The following is an 18,966-nucleotide window of genomic DNA, read 5'->3' as shown; positions in this document are numbered from 1 at the left end:
TCATTAACTTATTTGTAACGACAAAAAAAAAAAAAAAACAATATTCAAGGACGATATTCCAATTCCTATTCATAAACTAATTACATGGAAAGATACTGCTGGAAGAAAGTGAGAAAGTTGTTTCCAGTGATTCAGGTTCAAAGCGTCTGACACCCAAATTCAGTTTATACAACCAACACTGGGATCAGGTTTTCTGAGACAACATGCAGTCACTGAAGGTGTATGTGAGCGTGTGTGGGAGGACATGGATACAGATGAAGCCTTAACTAACTGAATAAAAGATGAAAACAGCTTCTGTCCTCCCTTCATCTCCCGCTCCTCCGTCGTCTGAATTCATGTCTATATTGTCTCTCTGGATTTATGTCTCTTTCTCACTGTCCTTTCTCTCTCTCTTTCTCTTTTTTCGTTTGTTCTCTCCATTTCTCTCCTCATGCATCTCATTACACTCCCTCTCTCTCTATCCTTTTGTCTTCCTCCTCCTCCTCTCTCTTGTCTGTCTGGTATTAATGCAGTGAGGTTCATGTAGCCGCCTGGTCCTGACACCATATCCTGTCACTTCTCTGTGCAGCTACACTGACTGTTGAAATGTGTGTCTGTGTGTGAGTTTCAGGATTCCATAATGAAGAGCATGTTTTTTTTGTTTTTGCAAGTTTTAAAGAGCTGGTAGTCAATGAATATTTTAAGAGCCCTCACTTTGCAGCTCTTGTTGCATGTATGTGTGAGTGTTTGCAGTCTGTGTGTTAAGTGATGTCAGGTTTTCCATGGAGGGGGGCACGGACCTGATCCACAAGGGAGGGCAGAGGTTTACACAGACAAACAGCACTTATCAAACAACTCCTCTTTCTTTGACTTCCTCGTCTGTCGATAGAATCTATTTTTCCTCTTCTCTTAATTTCTCTGCTCCTTCTCTTACCCCTTTCTTTTGAATATTTTATTCAAGCATTCGTGTTTTTTGATGTCATCTTCCCCTCTTCTGTCATGTCCTTGTCTCATCTCCTCCTCCATATCCTCATTTCTTCTTATTCCCTTATCTTCTGTTCTTTCTGCTTTCTTTCAGTGTTTAACCTCCTCTCCCATTTGTTGTCCATGTTTTTTGCTTCCTTTTTCTTGTCTCATTTCCTTTTTTAAAACACTCCTTTGTCTGACTTTGTTTGCTCTGATCTTTCCTCCTCTACTCCTCTTGCTCTTCGTAACCTTTTTCTATCCTCTCACTTTAATGTTAACCCTCTTTCCCACTTTGACACCTTCCCACTTTAATATTCCCTGTCACCCTGATTCCCTATTTCTCCCTCTTACCTCCTTTTTATCTTTTCTTCCACCCCTGCTTCATCTGTCTTTCCCCTCTCTCCCTCCTCTATCTCCCTCTTCCTTCTCTCCATCAGTTCAACATGTCACCCCTCCAGGCGCGAGCGGGGAAGAAAATGGATAAACGGAGTTCATGCCTTTTTTCCCTCTGTTTATCTTCCTTTCAGTATGTTTCCAGTCTCACTTAAATTAAATAGCAACACTTCACCTAAATCTTTCATCTGACTACCTGAGGCTTTCATCTATTCACTTTTAATATTTGACTGGAACAGTTGGTAAGTCTTTTCTGCTGGCTTTCATGTATTATAAGGGCATGTGATGATCAAAAATGATGAAAACTGTTGTACTTGTGCCATTTTGTGTCCTTAGTTGGATAACCAAAATAGGCTTTGGAAATCTGACGTAACAGAGCGCCAACCTTTGCCTAGATATCAGTGAGTGGATCAAAGAAAATGCCTGTGCAGAGTACACACCATCGTCTATGTCACTGTCTGTTTATCTGAGCAGACAATAGTAACTTGTACAATTATCTTCAACATTTCTACTCACAAATGGCATCAGATCCTCTGACTGCAGATGCTACTTTCAATTTGGACTAATCTTTTGGTTTAAAAAAGCTCAGAACTGCACTTTGCTCTCATTCTTAGGTGGACAAGCACCAGTGCTTTGGCAATCTGTATGTCATAATGACACAAAAGCTTCCCTTAAGGCCCTCAGAGTACGGTCACGTTTTTCTATCTGTACTCTGCATTCACTTAATACGTATTTCTGCATTTTTTTTTTTTTTTGGTTTTCAGATATGGTAAAATGGTGCAATTCCATTGTCAAACATGGTGGCAGTGTTGAAAAATGCAGCTAACAAAGACATACCATTTTAGACACATGCAGCAGAGATTTCCAACAAAATATCACTGATTACAGCAAGACAGTCTGGCTGCAGATCGTACACCTCTTACCGCCAATTTTACAGACTGTTCTCCTGAGACGCTGTCTCTTTCAGAACAGAAATGCACACTTAAAGTTTCAAAATAAAATTGAATTAAACTTTCATTTGTCGTTAGGGTATGGGTTAGGATACCAAAAGTTAAAAGTCAAAAGCCTGACCTGATTAACCTATAAACATTTAATATAATCCAGTTAACAGTCTGCTTACAGGAAGAATACTCATTTGGCATGAAAACATTTTCAGGAGCTTTGTTATCAACTAATGAAGCTATGTAAGCTACATAGGTACCTGAGCTATGTTAGCTATGTCGCTAACATACCCAATGCTTAACTAAAAAAGCAGCTATGTAGGCTATTTAGGTATGCTACCTACATAGCTATGTTATTTTTTCCTACATTTGATAAAGCTCACGTTGCTAAAGAATACGTATCTATAGATAATGCAGCTACATAGCTTACTTAGCTAACACTAAGCTCACAAAGCAGCTATGTGAGCTACATAGGTAGGCCACCTACGCAGCTACATTAGTTTTAGCTATGTTTGCTAAAGCTCATGTTGCCAAAGCTCACTTAGCTATAAATAACAGAGCTACATAGCTTATGCAGCTCATGTAGCTAAAGCTAAGCTAAACTCACAAAACAGCTATGTAATCTTCATAGCTACATTATCTACGTAACTGTATTTTTAGCTATGTTTACTAAAGCTCAAACTGCTACAGCTAACTTAGCTACACTGGCTTTTTACATAACCTGTGATTTGTTTATTTCATGAATGTAACTGACAGGCTTTGATTTTGAATAAAGTTGAATTAAAAAAATCTAAAACTGGAATGACACTTCCCTCCGAGATATACAGCATCTGAGATGAACCATCAGAAATGTACAGTCTGCAGCCAGACCCCTCTCGATTATAGTATAAGTTGTTAAAAACTAAAAAACATGATGTTAGCTCACTTTAGCACAGAGACAAACAAGTACAACATGAACAGCTGGGCGGAGTACAGATAGAGCAGCAACAAAGGTGTTGTGGAGCTCCATGTAAGACAGTGAGCACGGTGGATTAATTCTTTTAATGTCCAACCCAATGTAATAAATGCATACAAGTATGTTGGCAGTGACGGTTGTATAGTTTAAAACACACAGATCTATTTTGTACGTAAATGGAGCATAAATGAGCACAGGAGACTGCTGCTAATGACCTACGTGAATTTGAATGGCAGTCATTTCTGACATAATCTGAGTAGGCTGTTTCAAAACACAAAACCAAGGGCTGCCCAGATGCCCCATGTATGGGGCCTGGGTTCAAGCCTGGCCTGTGGCTCCTTTCCCACATGTCTCTCCCCCCATTCGCTCATTCAAGTTTCTGATTCAATCTACTGTCTTCTTCTATAAAAATAAAGGCATAAAAAGCCCCAAAATATATATCTAGATTTAAAAAAATGAAACCAACACAGGAGTTTAAAAACTGCAGCTCTTTCAGTGTCAATTGAGGCTGGCTGCAAAAGTCTGAAAGTCCCATGAACACCCATCTGAAATGCATGTTAACACGGCAGAAATAAACATGACTGCAGTTTGGTGCCAAAGTCAATTCGGTCAGAGTAGCTCATGTCTTCATTGGCACACACTGTAAGGTGAGTAAATTTATCTAAAAAACAGAATAAACTGTTTCTGTGTTTACATATCGCTCTTCAAATAGAACCAGACTAATTCATTAAAACAAGAGCGCAGCATCTTCTTCAGTTCCTAACCAGGATATGTTTGCTCTCAATGCTCGACAGGTAGTCACAGCACTGTTTGAAAGAATATAACTCTATGTCTACTACAAACATTTTGCCTTTCTTTAGCTTATGCTGATTTTATTTCAGTTATACATATTTAAATGGCATAATGTGTTAAAAAAAATCAGGTATTCATTAAATTTGTTAATGAAAAGTAGCTTTTTTGTGTGTTTTTTGGTCTCTTTGTACCTTATTTTATTGTAAGAGAAGCAGCACAGTAGCTCTGTGTGAGGCCTGTCCTTTTAACACGTTCAGCTGGGATGAGTTCTGAATACATAGAGAGTCATCTGTAAGTCCACTGAGCCACTTGCTCTCATTATTTTCAGTATTTGCTGTTGTGCATTCTAGACAGCACTTACAGTCCCAGACAGGCTCTCTAAATCCCCCGTCTGGCTGCAAGAACCAAAGCACGCTTTGAGAAGTTAAAATAATTTCAACTTTCAGCAACAAAGCACTGTGCCTCAAATGGAGTTTCACTTGTTGCATAGCAACAAGTACCAGGGCGAGTGCTTTCCTCTGAGCGCCATTTAGAGCAACAAGCAAGGAGAGAAAGGTAAATATGTGCTTGGTGCACACACAGACTTACTGCCGTAGTCTTTGATGGTGAAGTTAGAGCTTTCAGAGGCCAGGCTGAAGCTGAACGAGGCTGGCTGGTCGTCTTTATCTGTGGCTCTCAATGTTCCTATCACCTGAGGGAGAAATAAAACAGCTCTGAAACAGTCCAAATACAAACTGTTTAAGAATCAGGAGATACATTTTGGTGACATTCATTAACCTTTAAGTATTTCCAAGAATATAACAACACTGGTCTAACATTTTACTCATTGTTAAACATTGTAAGATAAATTTTGTTCTTATAATGTTCCCCTTTATAAAGTATATTAGCTATGAGCCCTGGTGTTTAAACCTTTAACTGCATTGGCAAAATTAGCCTCTCCAGCATTATCTGTTTTTGCATCAGAAAATCATTGCATCATCTTCAAACACCAAACCCCAAACTGTGTGCCAACAGGAGGCCAGCATGTTGAACTTGCTTGAATATAATTTGTTACTTTGTGTGTTAGTGTGTTGCACTCCCTTTGGGGTAAAGGCACTAAAAACAGTAAATGCAGTCCATTAACCATTTATGTCTGGATGTTTTTGTATGACACAGCACGATATTGTACTGTTTCACTAAGTTTTTTAAGATCTGACTAAATTCTTTATACTGTGCATCCAGTGTTCAGACTGACATACTTGTCTCTCTTTTTGTGAGATAGGAAGAAGTGCAAGTCATTTTCAAAAACATTAAAGGCAGGGCTTATAGCAAGCTTTTAGAAACTCAGCAAAGAACATTCAAGATCCATATAAAATCAAGTCCATATAAATCAAGTAATAGCTTGCTGTTGATAAAGTGTTTTCTTACTGTGTTGGTGAAGTCGTTTTCACAGACAAAGATCTCATCCACAACCAGCTCAGGCTTGTTGTCATTCACATCCTGAACTATTATGTTAACTTTCACAAATGACTCCAAACCTGCACAAGAAAGACAAGACATGATCATCCTATGTGCAACTGAGGAACATCAAAAGGAGCTCAGTGAACGATACAAAAAGGAGAGTGTCTGCTTCAAACTGACATAAGAATCTGTTCCTCTTTGGACTGCGCAAGCCTGAGAGGTCTTTGTAATTTTATTCATTCATTTGTTCACTTTTAAATTTAAATTAAAGGTGTGGTTTGGTAAGTTAAAGGGGCAGGATGTCAAGACAGCTGCTCAACCAGCCAACTCCAAGACTCTGACCCCAAATGCACATTATATCAGCAGCCGGTATGAGAGTATTTTGGCTTCACTTTTCTGTGCAACAGATGGTGGCAGGGACATGTGTTCCATCTTTATGTACATTCATGTTAATTTTATTTACTAAAACTATACGTACAAATAGGTCCGTCAGCTACCATTGTCTTTGAGGAAGACAAGACCAAGACTAGCTTAAAATAACTACATGCAAAAAAGTATTTGGCCACCTAACCACTACATAAGCAGGGATTGGAATGACATTGTATTCAAATACTTTAATCTTCTTCAATATAGAGACCCTCTTCTTGGAAGGCTTTCCACAAGATTTTGGAGAAAAGGACCTTCCCCAAACTGCTGCCACAAAGTTGGAAGCATTGCATTGTCCAAAATATATTGCTGGTCTTCATTGGAGATAGGGGGCCAACGCCAAGCCCCATATCATCATCCCGATTCCACCAAATTTCACAGTTGGAACAATGCAGTCAGGCAGATAATGTTCTACCGGCATCTGCCAAACCCAGACTTGCCCACCTGACTGCCAAACAGACAAGCGTGATTCATCACTCCACAGAACACTTCTCCACTGCTCCACAGTCCAGTGTTGGTGTGCTTTACACCACTCCTTCAAATGTTTGGCATTGGACTTAGTGATGTGAAGCTTGCATGCAGCTGCTCGGCCATGGAAACCCATTCCATAAATCCTCTGCCACACAGATATTTATGCCATTGGAAGTTTGCAACTTGGAATCAGTAGAGCGTTGGTGACTTTTACGCACCATGTGCCTTAGCAGTTGTTGACCCCACTCTTTCATTTTACATGGCCCTCTGCTTCATGTATGAGTTGCTGTTGTTCCTAAACGCTTCCACTTGTTAAAAATATCCCTTACAGTTGACGATAGGATAGCCATGAGGGATGAAATTTCATCTTCCTGTTTCATATAGTTGGTTCAGAGAAAATTATCATTTTAATCAAAAGTAAAGACTAATAATGTTTTTATAAACTAAAACTGGACTATTATGTTTTTGATTTTCTTTTTACTAAAACTTGACTTAAAATTTTTAGAGTGAACACACTGGACTTCAACCAAAAGGCATTTTAATCTTGAAAGTAAGACTAAATTTGAAAAAGTAGTTAGTTTGTTCCTGTATGGAGCTGCTGATAACGGTTACAGTACAAATTATATTTTTTTGTTACTAAATATAAAAAAAATCATAAAACTCCCTTTAAAAAGCTATGTGAAATACAGTGCTCAACCAAATTATTAGACCACCTGTCATATTTGTCTCAAAGACCATCCAGTATCATGAAGTGCTTTAATGCGGACTCTTTCATTTTCAGCGAGCTCTCCACGTTTTACCATTTTGAACAGATTAACCTAAATTTGAGCCGGCTCACTGGGCTTCTCTGAGAAGTCAGAAATTAATCAAGCATTCAACCCCTAAAACTGTTTTTTCTGTTCAAGAATGCAAGAAATTAACTGTAATTTGACATATTAATCAAGAAATATTAAGGTGCTTTACTATTTTTTCAGTTTTTTGTAAACCAGTAAATTTTGAAATTCATGGATAACAATAATAATTATATTTTAGCATTAAAAATATCATTTGGGTGAAGGAGCTTCTACATATTGGTGTATTAACCATTGCAGAAACATAAAATATGATTTTGGTAATTACCAATGCTGTTAATTTAGGGCAGCTGTGGCATAAACCTTACTTTGGTTAGGGTTAGGGTGGTCTAATAAATTTGTTAAGCACTGTATATTGCTGGTATATTTAAAAAAAAAAAACATTCTCCACAATTTAACAATTTCAAGATTTTTGTAACTTTTCTTTAAATTTACACAATCTCTTATTTCAATGGTTATCATTACTGAAAGGTATCAAAAACAATACTTAAAACTTAAGATGCAAAGTCATATTTTAGCCAAAGGCTGACACAAAGAAAAAGATAAAGCTGTCTACATTGCAACATATATTGGCAGTCTTGTACTCATGAATTGTTGCGAATATATTTTGCAATGTGTACAGTGGCTGGAGTTTTCTTTTACTTATTGGTAATAAAAACACAACATTTCCAAAATTTGAGTGCCATTTCCTCATAGATAAAGGTACAAACATTCAAATTTTACTAGTATCATATCAAAGTTTAAATATGGCACAGCCCTGTGGTGACAGCCCTATGTTATAAGCTTGATTGCTACTATCTTAATGTTCAGATCACTGACAGTGTTTTGGCATGATCCAGGTCAGGTGTGAGCAATCTCTTCTTTAAATGGAACTGATTAAGGTTGAGTGCCTCAAAAGATATCTTTTCTTGGGCTTTATATTTGGCAGTTGTTTTAGTCACACTAAAGCAGCTTTTACATTTATTTTACATCACTGACATTTCTGTTTGAATGCCCGTCCTTTGATGAATGTGCGAGTCTCTTTGCTGTCTCTTGCTCTGAGATTTTGAAACTATCTTTAGTTCAATATGTGTACTGTATATCGAAGACCTTGTCAGGCTCAGGGGACCATTGTGTTCCTTAAACATCGTGACAAGCCACTAAAATAGATCTTTGGATTTCATTCATGCTGGTCTAAAAATATATGGAGTTTGGTTTGAACAAAGAGGCCCTCTAATGTGATTTTCCTGCTTACTCTCTGCTTCGCTGTGTGGGTCGACCAGGTGTTGTGGTAATATGTTAAAGCTATAAAAATCCCTGTTAAGGTGTCAAATCTCCATCCTTCAATAAATCCAGATGAACAATGAGAGAACTCGTTGTCTTTTTTTTGGCCCTCCCTGTATGCATGTGTGAGAGAAAACACATGTGTTTGATTTTCATCTGAAGTTCTATTGTTTAAAGGATTAATTGTGTGACGCACCACTTGGCTCCTCCTGCGCCCTAACTTGAAACATATGTGTGGCCTCCAGCTCTCTGTCCAGCATCCTCAGGGTAGACAGCTGACCAGTGAACGGGTTGATACTGATCGGACAGTCCTTGTCCAAGATGGAGTAACTAAATAGAAAAGAGAGAAGAGAATCACATTAACAGCCACTTTTCAGCATACATCACATTGTTTATTCCCTTAGATGATCATACCGTATGCTCTTGTTTGCTCTGTCAGGATCTCTGGCTGTGATCGTTCCTATGTTGTTAACAATCCGTTCTTCCAGCACCGTGAATGTGTAGATGGGTTGAGAGAACACCGGCGGCTCGTCTACATCCAACACCCTGACATTCACCTATCAGTTTGAAAGCCAATGGTAACAGTTGAAACAACTTTGACTGCTTTGGTTAGAAATTGTGCACATTCGGTCTGCATTAAAGATTTAATGAACCAGATTTGTTCAATTTCTTAAACACAGTTCCATTTCTTTTTAAAAAAAAAACAGTAATTAAAGTAATCAGTGATCCTATTGTGTTTAAAAATAAATGTAATTAATCAGGGAAAAGACACTTAAAAGATGGGTTGAAGACCGCAGATTTCACGTCTGATATTTACCTTGGCTGTTGTGACAGCAGTGTTCACGTTGTCAGCAGGAAAACGCAGGTTTCTGAGGTTTTCTCGCACCTGGACGTCTAATGTGTAGCTGTTTTTTGTCTCATAATCCAGAGCCTAAGGAAATCAATACACAACAATCAAAATTAAGCTATCATTGGATCTGGATATGATTTAACATTTAGTTTAGGTTTCTTTCAAAAGCTCTTATCATATTTGCATTGATTATATATAGAGCACTGGTGTTTAGTTGGGTTTCAATATTCAAAACAGTCTTTGCACTACAGTAGAGAATACCTCCAAAAATGACTTAAATATTCTAGTTGAAAATATGAAGGCTTTTCCCATTTTTTTAAAGACTCAGATTTAACAAATGATTGAGTGAATGACTGATGTTTATGGACAAAGGACATTGTAAGCATGACGATTTTTAAATTTACCTTTGAACACCTACATGTAGCATTGATCCCAGTGAAATACTATCAGCCCAGTTTGATGGTGTGGAGTGTATTGTCGCCTAAGCGATTTTAGGCATGTCCTTCTAAATTTTTTTATACTGAACACAGTCAGTTTAGGTGCAAACCCAAGAGAAGAGTGCAAAACATATGGTTGTGTTTTAGGAGCGACATAAGTAAAATTAATCAAAGTATCAACTCTCATTCCTTTTAAGTACTGAGCGCACATGCTGGCTGGCACACTGGTGTAACCACAGGGAGTTAAAGTCTGTATTTTTTAGTAGACTGAACTCCAGCAGGCTCTTTAAAGTTCTCTCTAGTCACTGTGCCACTGAAGGAGGATTTTAAGTTGCATTTTACAGAAGCATTCCCGCTACACCAGAAATGATTAAAAAAGATGTGCGCACTGAATTTAAGTTATATATAACTTATTTAATTCTATTATATTTCACGTCAATTAGCAAAGGCTTAATATTTGTATGTCTGCAAGGGCATCTTTCTAATAGTGCATGCTAGACATGCTTGCTACAGCCAGCCATAGGGAGCCAGCCTAAAGTGGACTTTTCTTCTTCTTCTGTTTTCATATGCCAGCTACTTCCTCTTCCTTGTTGGTGGTTTGATAGCAGTTAGCAAACACTTACTGCCATTACCACCAATTGTACTGACGGTAAATCTGTTGTATTTGTATTATTTTTTCCCCCTTTTTTATAGTAGTTCAGACATATTTGGTGTGGGACTACATGCACCAAACAATGACCCCAAAACCGTAACGGTTCTGTTACACCCCTTGTCTTTATACTACAATCACTTGAGACCCATTCACTGCACGCAGTATTTTTATTTATTTTTTTGTCAAAAAAGCCTAATTACATGGACATAATTGATTCATAAAATCAATAAAAGGGTAAAACATCCAAGGGGCGAATACTTTTCATAGGCACTCATTTTTAATTGATCTAATGCAGCTAAAAATCCAAAATCTCAAAGAGTTTCTCTTATTCACAAATTATATGATAACTTATTCTGTCTTCTAACTTTGTTTTTAGAGTATACATGTTGGTTGGTACAAAAGTAGTCTCCTCAGAAGTTGATATTCTACTATCTTTTTGGTCATGCTTTTAGACTTTGGGAGATGCTGCATTCACACTTTTACTTTTTTCTGCTTAAATGCATCTCTTGTCTTCATTCCTGGTGCATTAACACCTGCATTTATTCTCCAAGGACAGCAGTCGATGCCAGGTGTAAAAAGGCTTTAAATGTCCAAACTCAGCTGGAACAAGCTGGTCGAGCTCATAACTGTGAATGTAAGGACAGTGATAAAATGCTAACCTCTTCCCTTCATGTTAAACATGACACCATGCATGGAAAAAAAAAACTAGGGTTTACATAAAGTTACAGAAGCATGGAAGCAGGCAGTTGTTATGGTCAGATTTCTGCAGGAATTATTTATAAAATCTCCCTCTGTTAAGTTGTGTTTTTTCTGCAGGGCTGTTTTATCAGCAAATGGGATACCACAGGTAAACTTAATCTTTTAACTGGATTATCCATGCTAACAGGTATATTCAGTCGCAGGGTATCAAAGGCAAGTGTAAACAGCTTAACAAGAATAAGGCCTTTACCACAGTGTGTCTGATAGCCGGCTTACTCTCTGCATGTAAACACAGCGGCGGAGAAAGATGAGAGGGGCTGCAGAGCTGAGGGCGAGCTGAGCAGGGAGCAGATTCGATTCAAGGCTGACTCTGGTGCAAGCTGTTTCAGAGCTCATTTTATTAGTGCACATTTTCAGTTCTCTGATGTCCTAAATACTTTATCTGAAGAGCACAATCCAGGGAAGGAAACTTGCTTGAATATTAAATGCTGGGACTTTGGGGTTTTACTTAGTGTTATACATCCTATTTTGCATTAAAATCTCACATTTGACTCCAAATTTCCAGGTTAGTTTTTTAGGTAATTGGTGTGATGGGGTGGCAAAATGTGTTGGGATCCGGTGGCAAAAAACATATTTGAAATTTTAAGTCCACTTGGTCATGGAAATCCTATTAAGGTTCTGTCATGGTTGTGTTAAATATTAGTGAGGCTTCCTTATAAATCTATTTTTGTGCTTCTCTTATGAATGAAAGCATTTCTTAAATACTTCAAATTCCAAATGAACATCAAACCATGACTTGTAATACCACTTTGAAATGAGTTTCTCATTGGTTTTTGGGTTGGAATGCTTAAATGTGAATATTTTAGAGGACTGGAGCCACTTCATAACTTCAAATTCAGAGATAAAAATGCTCGCCAAGGTGTTACCCTTGAGAAATTTTCCTTTCATTTATTGTCATTTGAGCCTCTTACCTGTTTGAGCATGAGGTTTCCGTCCTTATTCGGGGTGAGCTCAATGTTAAACACCTTGTTGTTCTCATTGAGAATAGCGAAAATGGGTTCTTTGTTTTGAATCTGATCTCTGTCCTCCAACTCCAGAGTGCCGATCTTTTCATTCAACTTGTGGTTCTCTGGAACCTCTAGGTCATAAACCTCTGCAGACAAAGCAGACACCCATAAGACAGTTAATATATGAAGAACGCTGAATATTTAAGAGGCACACTTTCACTGTTAAGTCTACAAATGAATGACGTCTAAAATATTAACCACCACCACAGGTTTTCACATCCCTCTTTGCACTCTGTGTCTTACTTCGGGTGAAAGAAGCGATGTTGTCGTTGGTGTCAGTGATGGTGATGGTGACAGAGGTGGTGGCTGTGCTGCCAGAGGCCATTCCTCTCATGTCCTGAGCTTTAACCACCACAACGTACTGACTCTTGGTCTCCCGGTCCAGAGAGTTTATCTTGCAGCTGATCACACCTGCAAAGAAACGGGCATAAAGAGAGAGGGTGTTAGGTCAGCTCTGACTCATAATCGAATAAAAATAGCTCATGCATTCACTTGTTAAGGATGAAAAACGTAATGTTGCTGCAAGGGAACAATCTCAGCTAACATACCTGTGATGCTGTCGATTTGGAAGGCAGAAAGGTCGTGCATCAAAGAGTACCTGAGCTCTCCGTTAGCAGTGGTGGAGTCATCAGCATCTGTTGCCTTCACCTCAACTACTTTGGTTCCTAAAAGAGTAGATATTGAGGAAATGTTCTTCTTAAGATATTTTATTTTGCAGAAAATGCCAAATGTTCAAGTATTGAACATCATGTCTATTTAAGTGATTAATGCTTTATGATTATGTGCTAAGATTGTGTTATTTAAGTCAGCAAAGTGCCTTTTTTCATGAGCGGAAGTGTTAATGAATGTGACAGGCGTTGACATTATGTTTCATTTTTCCAAGACATTTCACAGTCTCGCCTATTTTTATACTAAATTATCACTGGATGGTAAATGTCAAATATACACTTGGAGAAAAAGAAAGTGTTCCTGCAAGAATTCACTTCATTGAAGGTTTTTGCATGATGCTTGAGATGTTTTAGTCTTGATTTTCAGGTATTTGAACATTCCCATTTGAGACACTATGTAATATAGAGCAATGTGAGTTGTGAAAATGACTTTCCTTTACAGTTAACAGTTTCTGTCATGACCATTCTCACCTATTGTGGATCTCTCCATAATAGAGCCATTATATGTTCTGGGAAAAACAGGGCTGTTGTCATTGATGTCTGTCACTTGCACAACAAAGTCTCCAGAATCTTCTATCAACTGGTTGTTCCCATCGAACATCCTAGCTGTCAAATGGTACAAGTTCTTCTCCTCTCTGTCCAGAGATCTGGTGACAAACAGATCTCCTTTCGGATCCACAGTGAAGATGGTGTTTGCTCCTTCACCATCAATTTTGAAGCTCTTCACTTCCACTCTTTTGCTAGACTTCAGCTGTGAAGAAACAGATGAAGTTAAATCAACATGACTGTATAAAGCATGATCGTAACTTCAGTGGCATCACTCATTGGTTTGGGGTTGGGTTGTCAAGGCTAACATTGGCGGCCCTTATGAGGCAAGGGTCAATTTGAATTCAAATTTACAATGTGACCAGCTGTGACTCAAGGTGAAGGTCATTACATCTCACCTGTGAGATGAGTCTTTTTCATAAAACACACTGTATAAGAATAATGCTTATTTTAACTAAAGAGATATAAAACTTAAGACCAAAACGCATTTGCAAATATAATACAGGTCCAGGTGCTCAAGATGGTTTGAAAAATATAGGTCTTTCATTCATAGGATCTGAAACACTGAAAATACACCAGCACGTATCAGCTCGCACTTTCTTCAGGGTGTAGTCACTATACTTTGAAGAGGGAGCATGCCTAATTTTTCTCCTATGCATTAGCCCTGTGAATTTAATGCCTTTTGCATTTTCAAACCATCTGGAGTGCCTGGACCTGAATTATTTTTGCATTTGTGTTTTGGTCCTAATGTTTTCCATCTTTTTGATGAACTTTTCCCCACCCTGAGCACCAGTGGTTTGGGGGACGCCAGAAGTGCTACGGTTGCATTTCTTTTTCAAATGCTCATTACAAACTGGAGGGTACTGTGATGATAAACTTTTAATCATACAATAGTACCTATTATAATAAATCAGTTTCTCTTTTCAGTGGAAGAATTAATATCTAAAAATAAAATACAATGACAACTCTTAGAAAGGGCCTAATTAAAATAAACAAGTGTACCTATTTTTTGAAAAATCCAGTAAAAAGGTGTATCTGATTTCCCTGTGTCTTTTTTTTTTTTAACCATCTAACAGTCAGTTTCTTTATTGCAATGCTCGCTTATCATAGAGTTTATTGAAACATATAAGGCATTCTGGTTTAAATTGCCTGTGGGGAGAATGAACTTAAAGAAGTCTGCTTATTCTCCACAAACATTTCTTTTGTTGTTTTCTTTATTTTTCATGGAACAGAGGCTCTATATTTGTCCCTGGATCACTTTGTTTCTCCAGCTGTGTTTCTGAGACTTCCCTGACTCCTGAGTTTCTGTTATCATGCACCCCCTGCATTCATTCACAGAGCCTGGTCTGAGGAAAGGCTTTGAATGGCCAAGTATTGTCATGTGTGACAGTTTCTAGAGAATAATACATTAAAAAGGATCAAAAGCTGCTAGGTTTATATTTGGGGCACTTGTCAAATTAATAGCCAGGTCCAGATAAAATGGTAACCGGGCCTGGAATTGGACCATGGCGTGCCATTTGGTGGTGCCTGCCAGATTTGAAATTTTGTCTCAAGCTAGCATTTGGTCAGTCACAGGCAAAAAGATGGAGCCGAGGTGGACGTTTAGATTCCTGACAAACAGTTAGATGACCTCTAGCAAAAATTGACCTACCTGTCCTATCTTGTAGGGACGGGGTGCAGGTTTCTCCTCCTCGACATACAGGGAGTTCCAGATCCACTCCCTCTTCTGCCGGAAAAGGACAGGATGGGTCTCCTTCTTCACAATCTCCACATGGCCTTCCACAACGGGAAGGCCAAAATCTTCAGCCACAGCGAAAGAGATCGACAGGAGCATAGCAACTATAAGCCCCATCGTGGCACACAGCTGGAGCCAGGCCATCATCTGAATGACCGTAAAGGAGAAGGGGAGGAGTGAGAGGAGAGAAGGGTGAGAGAATGACAAAGAGAACGTGAAGGAAGAGGAAGAGTGGAGTAAGTGATGTGAGGAATATGGAGGGGGAGAGAAGAGAGAGGAGATCACATTAAAACCACTTATCAGCCGTGGACAGACCCCTTCACTGTGCCAGGATGAGACTCAGACTGAAGGCCAAGGACTCCCCGTCCCCTTTGCTGAGCTCGAGGTCTAGCTATCATTGAGGCCCAGGGCTCTTAAAGCTCTTCAGCAGGGACCCAAATGAAACATTTAGCCTCTCATCATGGGACCCTGGCTGAGGCGTATCACTGCTGTGGTCGTATTGGGATCTATTAAACATAGGCCCATGACCCATTTTAGGTCCTGACCCACTGAGAGAGAAACAGACAGTGGGAGATGGAGAGAGGAGCTGACATTAAAACCACTTTGGATGACTGTCTTAATCAACCATTAGAGAGGACATTCCCACAAAGGGACTGGCTGACATTTTGAATTTTTGATTGGTATTTTTCCCTTTAATGGAGCACATAAAATTGTGGAAAGAAAGGGTTTTGGTGTACCACAGAGGGATACGAGCTCTTAAAAATCTAGGATAATAAGGGAAAGATGGGTCACATTCATATTAATACGTGAAAGAAAATGCATCTTCCTCATTTGTATTAATGAGACAGCTTTGTTTATAAAACAAAGATACCACTAGAAAATAAAAGCATAATATCATTTGCCAAAAAAATGTTCTGTTCTCTGCATAAACAAAATAAGCAGCCATTTCTGGTTGATTTCCTCAAAACATCAATGGCCTAATTCTGTTTACCCAGAGATTATCAAGATTCAGGATAAAAACCATTTGTAATAAATTAGTTATGAAATAGTATTACATTTTCAACTACTGTGCAGTGTGCAACCAGATAAGCCTTAAAACTCAAGGATTTATAGCTTTAAAATTCTATCTTTACCAATGGCAACAACACCAGATGTACACAGAGCTCAGTAACACAGAGAGAGACCACAGCAACATTAGCTGCTCTGTGTGGCAATAAAGCTCACTGTCAAGAAAAATTGTGTTATTTAATTATGACCTGAAGAGGGGGTCCCCAGACTTTACATAGATCTCATGACCAGCTGTTTTGTTTTCTTATGTTACATAACAACATAGCACAATAGAAAATAGAAAGCATGCCATGAGACATACTCAGTGAAAGGAAGAATAATAAAACACACAAAAAATAATGAAACTAGGGTGTGCAGCCACAGCTAGGTGTTAGTAAACCATGCAGTGTGCTACAGCACAGTAGAGCGTTAATATAGATGCTCCCAGGACATTCAATTCAAAATAGTAACATTTATGGAAATAGTGTATCACTTTCTGTGTCCAGCACGGGACACTTTGATGAGATAACTAGATGCAGACATGTTCAGTCTGATATTGTTGTTTTGGCAAAAAATTTAAAAAATTTAAAGAAAAATTAAAAAAAAATCAAAAAACACATTTTTTTTTTTAATCACAGGTTAAAATCATCTTGTAACAAAAAAGACATTATTTTGAAAATCAAACGAACCAGATTGACTTCCTGTTAGTATTTGGGCATGGGTCCAAGAGGCTTTTGTGAAGGCTTTGACATATGACCACCATGTTAATGACCATGGTGTAAACTGGATGCAGTTCAAACCTTTTTTTTTTTTTTTAATTGTAGGGGGTGCCACATAGCCAATGAGCTAAAATAATCCTGTACCACTCTTTCCAAAATAATGTATGAGACTGAAGGTGTATGTTAAATCCTTGGAACTAAATACTTCCTGTTGTTGGTGTTGGTTTTGGGAAGGGGCACTTCCAACTTTGTGCCCCTGTCATAGCCTTGCCTGTAATGAAAACTCAAGATTTTGATCATTTTAAATCTCAGTCTTGTCTAGAATACCCCCAAAATTGTCAAGTCAATGGGATTAAATCCCTCAGACTACTTTGTTAAGATTTAAAACTGTCCATTGGCAAAAAAATGTGAAAGTTCGACCTTTAACTGTTGTGAGCACATTTCCTGTATATTGTAGAGGGTGGTCTAAAGAGACGTTTTTGTGTGTCTGGACATAATATACGTACTGATTTTCATGCATGTAGCTCAAACCTGGCCAAGTGACTGCTCTTTAGGGGGCGCTCTAGAGACATTTTGTGAGAATTCACACAAAAATTCACACAGAATTTTGTGTGAATGTTAGAGAGTTTTTTGTTTCTTTGTTTTTTTAGCAAATTAGCCCTATTTAATAATAATACAAACACTTACAGATACAATGGGGTTCTTGCTTCGAGGTTTGGTCCCCGAGCCCTAATAAACAAAGGAAGAAAGCAGGGTGAGGAAAAGTACATTAAGATATGTACTTATCGATTGCAGTTTGAATGTTTTTATCTATTAATACTCGTCTGTTTAACCTAAAGCCAAGGTTAGACTAAATGTTTTTATAATGATTATAACCTGACCCAACAGTGGCAGGGATTTGGGACCTGTAGGCCCCAGAATCTGTTGTTTCATCTTATATAGTGTGTCACTGAGAATGAAAATCAAAAACATGCCTAAGGCACCTCACCACCTCTGGACAGAAAGTCTAGCATGTTTGATTTTTGTCCTGCTCTCCAAGATCTGTTCTGTGATGTCAGTGACGCTGACCAATGAGAGTGCAGACTCACGCATGCAGCAGTCACAAATGGCAAAGTGAAAGAAGAGTGATAGGGTTTGTTGCTGTGACATGTGACAGTGAGACAGAGAACACAAAATAGCAACCAGTGAATCGCAAAAGTTATGTAGTTCGACATCGGCTTTAGACTGACTCCCAACCAAAGACCAAACTAACTTTTTTATTTTCCAGAGAGGAGAGTTTCCAAGTATAAATATCTTAGTACCTGGAGGGATAAAAAAAAAGACACATTTAAATAAAAAATCAAATCTCTGGTTAGTGGATTAAGACAAAAAATTGTTTCCTCTAGTTCACGAGACTAAGCACTTGTGCTGGTGCCCTCTTAGCCCCACTAGATTATTTTTGCTGGTTTGATCTAAAAGTTGCTGCAGGAGTTCACATGAGCAGCACTCAGAGACTGCAACACATAAATGGCACTGGGTTGCTAAAGGGACTATAAAGCATCAACTTTAAAAAAAAAAACAAAACCAAAAAAAAAGTGTTAATATGAAATTCAACAAAAAAGTAATACAAACTTTTGCATATGACAAAGATATTTACCAGCCCATATGTGGGTGGTTTACCCCCCCCCCCCCCCCCGCCTTAGCAGCTACTTAGCTATGACTTATTAAAGGCTAATTTAGCATCCTATGTAATACTGAGAATGTGAGCTCAGAGCTGAGTAAATCCTAGAGTAGTCAGAGTGAGCAGGTGATTTTTATCAACATTGGATAGTTTCATGTCAGGATGCAGAGAGAAATATCGACAAAACAAAACAAAACTGCAACAGGTAGGATATTTTCACTTTTGAGTTGCTAGAAAGACATGGTATCTTGCATCACAGATCTAATTAAAGTGTTTAAAAAAGGCCCAAATTATTTATTTTAAATATACCACACAGTGTAGAATCACGCTGTTAAAAGTAAAAGACCTGCAATAGAAATTTAATTGGCATAATAATGAGATGGCATCAGCAAATTGCTGATTCCTATTA

General features: G+C 38.3%; 1 protein-coding gene across 2 annotated transcripts in view; it reads right to left on the bottom strand.

Annotated features, from left to right (window-relative positions):
* Nucleotides 1-18,966, bottom strand: part of cdh5 (cadherin 5) — a 51,729-nt gene that overhangs the window by 16,760 nt on the left and 16,003 nt on the right. The window contains exons 2-12 of one of the 2 annotated variants that reach the window (XM_041790323.1): nt 17,585-17,626; nt 15,048-15,278; nt 13,322-13,601; nt 12,731-12,847; nt 12,426-12,593; nt 12,087-12,268; nt 9,295-9,408; nt 8,892-9,034; nt 8,674-8,807; nt 5,434-5,543; nt 4,615-4,717 (exon numbers count right to left, since the gene is read on the bottom strand). In XM_041790323.1, the coding sequence (XP_041646257.1) occupies nt 4,615-4,717; nt 5,434-5,543; nt 8,674-8,807; nt 8,892-9,034; nt 9,295-9,408; nt 12,087-12,268; nt 12,426-12,593; nt 12,731-12,847; nt 13,322-13,601; nt 15,048-15,278 (1,582 nt within the window). In that variant the 5' untranslated portion in view covers nt 17,585-17,626. The remainder of the gene's footprint in view (nt 1-4,614; nt 4,718-5,433; nt 5,544-8,673; nt 8,808-8,891; nt 9,035-9,294; nt 9,409-12,086; nt 12,269-12,425; nt 12,594-12,730; nt 12,848-13,321; nt 13,602-15,047; nt 15,279-17,584; nt 17,627-18,966) is intronic. The other variant, XM_041790324.1, reaches the window with a different exon arrangement.

This window comes from Cheilinus undulatus, linkage group 6 (genome assembly GCF_018320785.1).
Source record: "Cheilinus undulatus linkage group 6, ASM1832078v1, whole genome shotgun sequence".
Lineage (NCBI taxonomy): Eukaryota > Metazoa > Chordata > Actinopteri > Labriformes > Labridae > Cheilinus > Cheilinus undulatus.
Note: the sequence above shows the minus strand (reverse complement) of the source record. Positions and strands in the feature narration are given on the sequence as shown.